This window comes from Centruroides vittatus, unplaced genomic scaffold, assembly GCF_030686945.1.
Source record: "Centruroides vittatus isolate TY-2023 unplaced genomic scaffold, ASM3068694v2 contig_2554, whole genome shotgun sequence".
Classification (NCBI taxonomy): Eukaryota; Metazoa; Arthropoda; class Arachnida; order Scorpiones; family Buthidae; genus Centruroides; species Centruroides vittatus.
In genome coordinates this window covers 1-10,757 of record NW_027121619.1, presented here as the reverse complement: position 1 = coordinate 10,757, position 10,757 = coordinate 1, and the positions used below count along the sequence as shown (strand labels likewise).

The 10,757-nt window shown below is 29.6% G+C and overlaps 2 protein-coding genes across 2 annotated transcripts; both read right to left on the bottom strand.

Moving 5' to 3' along the window:
- Positions 1 to 2,580: 2,580 nt before the first annotated feature.
- LOC136971454 (protein kinase C, brain isozyme-like) lies at positions 2,581 to 3,794 on the bottom strand. The gene is made up of 6 exons (XM_067265909.1): positions 3,740 to 3,794; positions 3,552 to 3,627; positions 3,344 to 3,481; positions 3,190 to 3,269; positions 2,664 to 2,738; positions 2,581 to 2,586 (listed from the first exon to the last, which is right to left on the bottom strand). The coding sequence occupies exons 1-6, from the start codon at positions 3,788 to 3,790 to the stop codon at positions 2,581 to 2,583; spliced, it is 426 nt and encodes a 141-aa protein (XP_067122010.1). The 5' UTR covers positions 3,791 to 3,794.
- A 28-nt stretch (positions 3,795 to 3,822) lies between these two features.
- LOC136971455 (uncharacterized) lies at positions 3,823 to 5,260 on the bottom strand. The gene is made up of 6 exons (XM_067265910.1): positions 5,154 to 5,260; positions 5,022 to 5,076; positions 4,716 to 4,880; positions 4,437 to 4,640; positions 4,120 to 4,214; positions 3,823 to 4,045 (listed from the first exon to the last, which is right to left on the bottom strand). Exons 1-6 carry the CDS (start codon positions 5,165 to 5,167, stop codon positions 3,892 to 3,894), a joined length of 687 nt encoding a protein of 228 aa, XP_067122011.1. The 5' UTR covers positions 5,168 to 5,260; the 3' UTR covers positions 3,823 to 3,891.
- Between the last annotated feature and the right edge of the window lie 5,497 nt (positions 5,261 to 10,757).

The window sequence follows — 10,757 nt, the reverse complement described above, 5'->3', positions numbered from 1 at the left end:
ACAATCAGATAAATGTAGAAAATTATTACTACAATATTAACTATCTACAAAACACATTTTTGTATAGATTATCAAACTGATAATTTCTATAACATTGTATATATGATATTTTTGAATTAAAGACCTTTTCTAACAATTAATATTTTTATTCCAATTTCTTAATCTGAAATTACATGATTGAATTACAAAAACTTGCGAACACATATGTAGTATACAATGGTATAAATTCGCATATAGTGTCCTAAAATTCTAGTCACTTTCGGTCATTCAATAGCCCTCAGCTAGTCAACTACTAGAACCATATGGTCATTCACTGGTAATTTTTCAATTTTAAAAACATTCTGTCATTAATTTAATAAATACTACAGAAAATTAAAAATTCAGTTTTTGAGTGAGTAGTGCGAGTTCTCGGTAACCAGCGATGACCATTACTTATGTTAAATGTCTGTTTGTTAAATGATTATATACAAATCTCTATTATTAAGATACTTAATCGGTCATTTACTTGTGTAACTACCTTATTCCTTAATAATTGATAACTTCCACCCGATTAACCCAACGTCTGCTAACTTGGAGGACTGTTTATTTATTTATTATTGTATATTTTAGTAATGCCGAAAAATGCATAATTACTATCCCCGATGAAGACACGAAACAAGTCAATGTAAAAATTCAACAATTTCTACAGTAAAATTAGGATATACAAAAAAAGTAAATGTTAAAAGACAGCATAGGGAGAAAACCCAGATTTATACATTCTTTTAATACTTATACATTTTTAGTATACTGTAGACTATAAAATGAAGAAATTTTACGATACAATTTTATCTGTTTTCGTATTGAAAAATATTTATATTGGAAATATAAGGATAAAAACGAGAGAGATCAGAAGGTGCAATGACTTTTTAATGGATATTGATATCAGTTTCGAAATCATTATTAACGCCCTTTGCCGTAATAATTAACGCAGTGCGAAGGAGAAATAAAGAAAAAAATACTGTAAGTTAGTACTTATAACAGCCGAAATTGCCGAATTCTCTTTCTAAGTAAAAATAAAATTTTAGATAAACGTTCATAGAAGTTAAATAATGAAAATAATTATTATATTAAAAAAACGTTTCTTTAGCTTGTAAATTATTTATTTTGTATAAATACATTTATACAATAAATATAAATAAGTGACAATGTAATTTCTTCATTATAAATAAATTTATAATAAATAATTTAAAGAATTTTATGTGCATATTTTGCTAAGTAACTACTATTAATAATTTATAAATATCTGCGAAATTAATGATTACAAGTGTTTTTAATTATCAACGGGGTTGTTGTACTTTGTAATACTTTAAAATATAAATTCGAAATTCAGGAAAATTAGAGCAATTTTACATATCCTGGCCCCATACCACACCGCTCACTCCTAAAGAAAGTATTTCCTGTGGTTCAAATTTTAATATATGAAGTGGTGTCGAGCATCCTGAGCCATCACCAAATTTACAAATTATAATCGTATACACCATTTACAGCCGACTTGTCTCTCGCTTATCGAAACGCGTGTGAATGGGCCTCTCTACGACAGAAAGAACCTGCTATTCGACTCTTCCATTCGGATTTCGAAGCCTAGTTCGTGTGCATTCGCCAAATTTAGCAACTTCTGTTAAAATTGGGTAAGAATCTCTCTTTCTCAAGACGCTAGAATAAGCCTACCTGTACCAAACACATATACTCTCACGTGTGATCCTGTTCTATCGCTCTCTTTTAGCATATTAAAACACTATTTCTAACATATTTTTTTTTTTTTTTTTTTTTTTTGCTTTTATCTTGGTGTCTCCATATTGTTCAATGACAGATTGAAGCTAACCTCATTACTAATATTGTCCATAAGGTTCTCTATAACTGTATAACGTTGAAAAATTAATGTTTATGCACTTAATTTGTGTTTATAGAAAAACAATATACAAAGTTTATGTAATTCCGAATCAGTTTATTTTTCTTCGTGATTTTGAAAAATAAAAAGTTCTAAACTTTTTGAAAATTATGGAAATTTTTATTAGTAATTTATATTTGATTTAAATCACTACAATCCTAAATGTCAAATATCGTGTGTAATTTCGTCACTAAAATTTAAATGTCAAACTAATTTGAAATCTTCACTTGTCCATAACAACAGAATAAAATCGAGAGTTCAAGAATGTCGGAAGAACAATCGAAAACTGCAAAGTATTTCAACGTTATTAACATTAAAAATGTTCCTCAGTGATACTTTTTCATGTGTTCTTGCAGAGAAACTTCGTCGTCAAACCTGACTTGACACACGACACATTCCATTTCATATCGATCGGTTCTTACTTCTGAGAACAGATCGAAAGACGTCGATAGTTTCACATCTGTTTCGAAGGCAGCGTCTTCGTGAATGTCTTCAGGATCGTGTGATATGTCGCTTGTCAATCCAGAAATGTAATAATGATACAAATAATGTAAATATAATAGGCTATATAATACATTTTTAAAACAAAACCAAGTAAAATTGACACATTCTTTATTCAAAAGCTTCATTTTCAGTTTATTCCGCTGAAAACCTTAAGTCTGAAAATACAAAAAAAAATCAGTTGTTTTATTTCGTACAATGACATTCAAATGCTATATTGGAAAATAAAACATACTATTTTGGGCCAAGGCACTCGATGAAAATACTCGTGTTCCCTTATATTTGCTTCTAAAGGACGTCTATACGGGTCCTGAAATAATCAAAAACAAATAATAACTGATTCAAATTTACTATTCGAATTTCGAATATTTTCCTCTGTGTGTTATTTCGGATAAAACAAATGTTATTAAACTAATTGGCAACACGTTATTAAAAAAAAATATAATATAAATGTATTAGTCCGTATCTGCCCATATACTGTGATGCCTTTTTGTGTATTTCTTTTATTTTTTATATTGTTGTTGCTTTCGTGTATTTAGTATATTTTATTTTAGTATTTATTTGTTAATTTATCTATTTCTTCGTTGCAAATTTGAATATATAATGATCGAACGTACCATTTATTAGAATTTTGAAATACGTTCGAATGCCAGTTCACATCAGTATGGCCTATTCCATTAGACTGAAAACGTTTCTCTTCAATTACATAAACTATTCTAAGCGATAGAAGGTGTTAAATGCCTTATTAAGTATAAAATTACCTTTTGCAATAAGTCGTTAATGAAATGTCTGGCTTCATCCGATAATTCAGCAGGATACGACACCTTCACATTTAAAGCAGCTGCAAACACATTTTAATAGTAATTATCTTATATTGCTATTATTATTATTAAATTAACAATTTTGATACATTACCTCTTATCCAATTGTAACGGGGCAATAAATACACGTTCTCAATATCCAACGCTTCTTTCACATAAATCTCCAGAGGGGTTCTTCCAACCAACGCTTGAAATAACACGATGGCGAAAGCCCACCAGTCACAGTAGGAATCTACAAACAATACGTTCATTAGTACATCCAACAATATGATACGAGCAAGTGTGAAAATACAAGTCCCTACCGTAAGGCTTCCTCTGGAGAATTTCCAGACACAGAAATGATAACGTTCCACAAAAATCTCTTGGATTTCGTTCGTACTGAAAAAGGTAATAATAAAACAGTCAAGAGATCGTTAAAAAACTACAATTCAGGAATTTTACAATGTTTATTTTATATATGTAATATATTTTAATATATATTATATATTACTGTGGACAGACCGAAATCAATTACTTGTGCACCTTTGTACACATCTAACATAACGTTGTTTAAACTAATGTCTCGATGTATTATTTCTATTCAAAATAAAAGCATTATTTCGCCACTCTTTACACATTTATGAACTAAATAAGCAAATACATTTACAGGAAATAATTACCATTCGTATGAATATACATAATGGCAGAGGCCACTTGAGCGGCAAACACTTTTGCTTTGCTCTTCGCTATAGGACTATTCTTTTGTATAAATGTGGTCAAAGTTTCTCCCTCAACAAAATCCGAAACAAAGCAACAGCTGAAAAATAAAACTTATTATCTCACAAAGCACAAATTATTATAAATAACTCAGGTGAAAAGAGAAAAACTTACACTGTGTCAGTTTGGAGGAACCGAATGAATCTGACGATATTCGGATGGGCGGACACAGAATTCCAAACGATTACTTCTCTCCGGATTTCACCAAACTATAAATAAATGAATGATAAATACACACAAAATATAAATTTATAAATAATACTAATGTAAATTCATAAAGCATTGATTACTCTTATTCTCAATGTACTGATTAAGAGAATTATTCTTTTTAATATATATGTATATTTTATTCGTGATTAGTTTGTATATTCCAGAAATTGTTCTAAATCCCCATAATGTACAGAATATCGATATTTATTGTTAAAGAATACCTGATTAGAAAAAGAGAATTCCTTCTTTACAACTTTTAAAGCCTTTTTCTTTCTGGAGTATTTGGTCTTAACCAAATAAACAATCCCAAAACTTCCACGTCCAACTTCTTTAGTAATTTTGTATTTGTCAATATAGTGTTTGTCTTTATCAAAACAGTCGTGTTCCTGCTTTGAATCTGCGAGTTTCTTTACCGATTCGTAAGTCTACAAAATTATAAAAATGATTATTTATTTACAAAATTTGCTGACGGAAGGAAGACAGAAAGAACGAAAACTTACCTCCGAATCAGAAATCTCGCCTGAAATGCAACAACATAACAAGAATTTATAGAAAAAATTTCTTAAAACTCCCATAAACTTTCTATTTTTCGGGTTATTTGCTTGCAACTGCGACTCGTCTTTCTTCGAGGAGTCACATTTTGTTGCAGGCGAATCTTTGTCATTCTACAAAACATCAAGATAAAAAACATCAATGTTTGCAACGTTATCGATAAGAATGTTTTAAAAAATTAACCAAAAATCTTCCTTATCTTAATCTCCTCAAAGAATAATTTCGATTTTCTTACAGAGAAATCAATGGTTTACCTGAAATGGGTAATCTTTATTTTCCTGAACACTCGGTTCAGAATCTTCTCTCCTACTATAAAGGAAGTCTATTAATTCATACTTCATATTTAATAATTCGTATGAATAAACACAATTACTGATTACATTTACCTTTTCTTCTTCATTTTATTTCTGAAAATTCGCAACACAACTTTTTCGGCGCAAGGAAACGTTCCACTCAACAATAGCAACTCGACAATTGAACTCAAAGGTATTGTTGAAAATTTATTGTATTAATGACGCCGTAGAGTGTGATATTAATAAATTTTTTATATTTTTCATCTATGCTTTGAGAAGTCATTTTTATGAAACTCGTTGTGGGTCGGGCCAGATACACAATGGGCAAAGTAATGGAAGACTGCATTCTTCACGTGCAGGATGGACCATTTTCCAGAAATATTAGAGTTTTTAGTCCGAATTTGAATCGCTCTTGTCACTTTAACCGCTCAATAAATCCCCCGTCACATTTTACTCTTAAATACTGCCAATTTGGAGTATTTATAATTTCAATGGACTTTTCATTTACAAAAATCTGTTCGTGGTCTTAATAATATGCCACTTTTGGTTTAAAGTTGAACGCAGAAATATAATTTGAAAATTTTTAAACGAAAAAGATAATCAGAAATTAAAAATTGTTCTTTCATTCGGCCTATCGTTGGGGTTGAGCTCAAATGAAGTCGTCAACGGTGGTGCGTAGAAAACATCCGAACTCACCGCTATTTTATATGCGCTTTTTCTGTTGAGCCTATTGAAGAGAGTTGGCCTTTCACAGCAGAGAGCGTGGGTCTGCTACGGGCAAGTGCAGTTCTTCAGAACTGTCTTCAGTTACAGAATTGGACAGATTTCTGGTTTGTTTCCCGTGCAGTCTGTTCTGAGAGCACTCTCGAAGATTAAGGCATACTAGCCTAATCTCCATCATTTCATCACTAGAACAAGAATATTAAATTTTGTTTATTTTTAGTGTTTTCCAATAAAATATATTGCATGTATCCATACGAAATATTGTGTGTGTCCCAGAAAGACAGTGTCAAGTCTATTTTTTTGGTCCTACCCAATACTGAAGGTGCAATCGTTGGGCATGATAATACATGTAAAATCTGCATTTTTGACCGCGATTTTGCATCTTTAACATTACGATTTTAAAGGTTTAAATGAGGGTAACTTATTCTCGAAAACGGAGTTACACCGATGAACAGATATAGATACCTACGTGGCAAAAAATTAAATACACGAAATTTTGATGCAAACCAGAAGTCATGATATTTCAATTCCATAATTTTCTTCCTGGAACGTGTTAGATAGAAGACCTGGCACAACTCTAATGTTAAGGAAAAGTATTTAGATTTATTTCATTTACAATATAATTAAAAATTCCATCCCAGAATTGTGACATCATAAATATATCTTCGTTTCATTTGCATAAGATTTTTTTTCGAAACCCTTCTTTCATTCATTGAGCGATTCCTAATTACACATCATTTATATAAATGCATTTAAGATGCGGATCACATAAAAGTTAGACGAGTAACACTATCAAAACGTGCAAGAATTATTAGTAATTAATTAAGCTTTAATTATAACGAATAAAATTTGAAATTAAAAGAAATCATTTTTGTATATACAATGTAAATATTATATTTAAAATAAGAATAAAAGGAATGTAAAAACAGAATTTATCCTTTCAAAATATTTTTGAATGACTTAGTAACGATTCAAGTCTTGAGCATTATTGGCACATGATCGAAAAATTTATGTTTTTTGATTTTTCTTTCTCTGAGACGTTCTTTAGGATTTTGAAATGGTCAACAATAACAATAGTTAATTAGAATTGTTCAATCTTCAAGATTCAATTACCATACTTTGTTTTTGTAAATTATATCGGAGAAATTGCAATGAAACAAACAAGTAAGGCGTGATACGTCGATAACTTTTTAAATTTCTTATTAATGATTAAAATGTATTTTATAGAAATTAAAGACAAAGTCGCTCTAAAAATTTCAGACAATCACCATATTATTTTTCTAGTGTTCCAGAACAAATTACAGACAGCCAGGCCTTCCTTTTTAAACTACTAAGCTGCCATTTTTAAAAAAGTTCTTTAAAAACACAGAAAACCAATAAAAATTTTTAAAATTTTCTTAAAATTGGAATGGTAAATCTTACGACGTCTAAATGGTTCATTCTTATGTGTTCGAGGTTTCGGCTTCTTTTTATCTACTTTTTTTAAATAGGCAGCTGAGTAGTGCAAAAAGGAAAGTCTGGCTGTCTACGATTTCTTCTGGAACACTAAAGAAAATAAAATGATGATTGTCTGACATTTTTATAGCTACTTTGTCTTTCGTTTGTATAAAAATATTTATTTATCTGACAGAAATTCAAAAAAATTAAAATGTAATTAATTCACTTAGTAAAAACCGGGATTGAACGTTCGATTAACAGTAATGAATTAATCGTCGAGTGTAGTTTATGTATTATGCCTTTGTGTCCATTATCTTAAATTAGTATTTTAATCATCAAATGATTCAATAAAAAAATGCGTTAAATCATTTGACTAATAACAACAACACATTAATTATAAAAGATGTTGGATTTTATGACATAATGTAATACGAAATGTGTATTAATTAAAATAAAACATAAGAAATGTTCAAAAGAATTTTGTTGGTAAAATGTATAATAGAAATTTCAGAAAACTAATTACACGATAAACTTACTTCTGTAACAAATTTTAGATTACTTGTTTGGCATCCTGCAGTAGTTCAAAAGGATACGTCAACTCCGCTTCTTCGGCAACTTTAGTCACATTTTCATATTAATCATCGCTTCCTTTGTTACTTAACAAATTCTAAACTAATAATAGCTTACTTTTAAGTTTTTCGGTAATCGGCAATATCTTGAAATCTTCAAAGGTCATAAGTTTTTCCACACAAATATTCATTGCAGTTTTTCCAACGAAAATCTGGTATAATACAACTCCAAACGCCCACCAATCGCAGTAAGCGTCTGTAAACCATATTGGCATAACTTTTATTGATTTCACCAATAAAAGTTATCCAATATGGTTTCACCAATTAAAGAAAGCCATTAAATGTAAATAACATTTCTTACCGTATTCCTTCTGTTGAAGAATTTCTGGGCATAAATAGAACAGATTTCCGCAGAACTCTTTTCGATGACGTTTGAACTAAACACAATAAAATCGTCACATCATAAAAAAGTACAGCTGAAGAACAGTAAGAGGCGTACGGTACTTACTGTGCCGAGACCAAAGTCAATCAAATAAGCTCCATTGATCTTAACTACAGTATTAGGATGTTGTTAGAGCTTATATTTCTGTGAATAATTTCTATCGGAGAAAGTAAAATAATTTGTCACCCAGTGTATATATACGTAAATAAATTTATACATATAAACATATTTAGATAAACACCTTTTTTTGTTAATATAAACGATGGCCGAAGCACGTTGTGCACCGATCGTTTTAGCTTGGATTTCCGATAAAGTTCCATTTATTTTCAAAAAGTCTGTAAATTTTCTTCATTCATATAATCACAGACAAAACAGTAACTAAAGAGCGCAAATAGTTTATTACTCGAAACACATAAATATTACAAAACAGTAATATCAAAAACCTTAGAGCTTACCTAATAGCAGTTTGAAATAAACCAATAAACGGAACAATGTGAGGATGACTGGAACACGCGCCAGCATTTCTTCTCTGTCAATACCGAATTGCTGTAAATAATATTAATATTGTTTATTAGTTGTTTATAGAATATTTTTGTAAAGTATTTACAACATTATTATATAAATGAACTGTGTTTTTGCAGTCAGGTGTACACACTTAATGTGCCGAAGATAAAATAAAGTAAGACATTGTTGGATTATCAACTTCATTACAGACATTGTATCGTCTTTACATTAGAAGAGATAACGAAACAATGCTCAATGTATACCTGATCTCCGGAAAAATTGTTGTTTCTCGAAGCAATTGCTATGTCAGAATTTTAGACCGACCCAAATAGACTGTGCCAAAAGCTCTTTACCAATTTCTTGGAATTCGTGCTTTTCTTCTGTATTTGTTAAACCATAAAGTCCAGATTAAGAATCATTCAATTGGCACTTCTACAATTAAAAATATTTTAATGCAAACTCAATTACTCGATATTTTTCTATATTCTCCGCTGGATATTTTGAGCTTTCCTTAACTTGTTGATACTATAAGATATTGTTTTTGATGTTTTAATCATTTATTAGACTAATAACTTTTGTTTACTTTTATCTGCTTGAAGAATACTTACTTTATTAACAATTAAATATTATATTATTAATTTTTCTTCTATATATTTATATTTTTTCATTTTATGATGAACGAATACTTTTCTTATTCTTGCATCCTTGACATTTTAAATCTTTACAGTTTTAATGTTTATTTTATCTCCTGGAATTAATGTCCTTTTATAAATTTTCTAATCTTACTAATTGAATATACGAATAATTGAAAACATATCTGTGTATGTCACAACACATTGCTTTGAACATTATAAAAACAGCCGATATTTTAATGACTTTTAAAGAATTTTATCGGAAACAAATATCTACAATGGAGTTCATTAATAGCAATTGCTTGATTCTGCTGGTAACACGAGTGATATCATTTGAACCCTGTGAGTAAAGAAGATTTCAATTCCTTTTGTTTCTGAATATTGTAATAATTCGTGATTATTACAAATAAACCCTTTCGTTCTAAATAAATAATAAAATACACTTTCCTATGTATGTGTTACTGTTTTAATTAAACACTTATTTATTCAAAACTATACAAACCAGTTTCTTTCTGTCCATAAAATCAATTGTTTTCAAGTGAAATGTAAAAATTACAAAATCAAGAAGACAGTTTATATATTTGTTTTGCTTTTTACATTCAATAAAATCTAAACACAAATATTAGATATTTTTCAAATCAATCATTTTGATCAATTTTTGTTTTTCAAATATTCCTCCATAACAATATCATTATTCAACATTGTTGTTATGATTTTTAATAACATGACTATTTTAATTAGATTTAGAATAGAAGTTTTGTAAGCAATAATTAAAAGAGAGTGGCTACTCTCCGGTGTGGAGACGAAGATGTTTTATCAGATTATGTTTTATGTGTAAAACTTCGCTTGCAATGATCACAAGTGAAAGGCTTCTCTCCTGTGTGAGTTCGGAGGTGTTCAATCAAGACACGTTTCTGTCTAAAACTTCGCTTGCAATGATCACAAGTAAAAGGCTTCTCTCCTGTGTGAGTTCGGAGGTGTTCAATCAGAACATCTGTCTAAAACTTCGTGCAATGATCACAAGGAATGCTTCTCTCCTGTGTGAGTTTGAGGGTCAATCAGAAATCCTTCGTGAGAAACTTCGTTGCAAGATCACAAGTAAAGGGTTTTTCTCCAGTGTGAATCCTTTGATGATATTTTAAAGAGTACTTCGAACCAATTCTTTCTTGCAACTGTCACATTGATACTTTCCATTCTTTTTCTTCTGATTGTTTAATTCTGTAAAATTCAATAAATAAAAATATTAAAACCCATCTAAACATCAAACTTTTTCAAAATTAATGTTAATCAAATATACAAAAATGTATATATAATAATATATTTATATATTATAGTATTTAATTTTAAAAGTACTGTTAATGTTTTGGGTGCAAATAGAAAAAGAATTTCC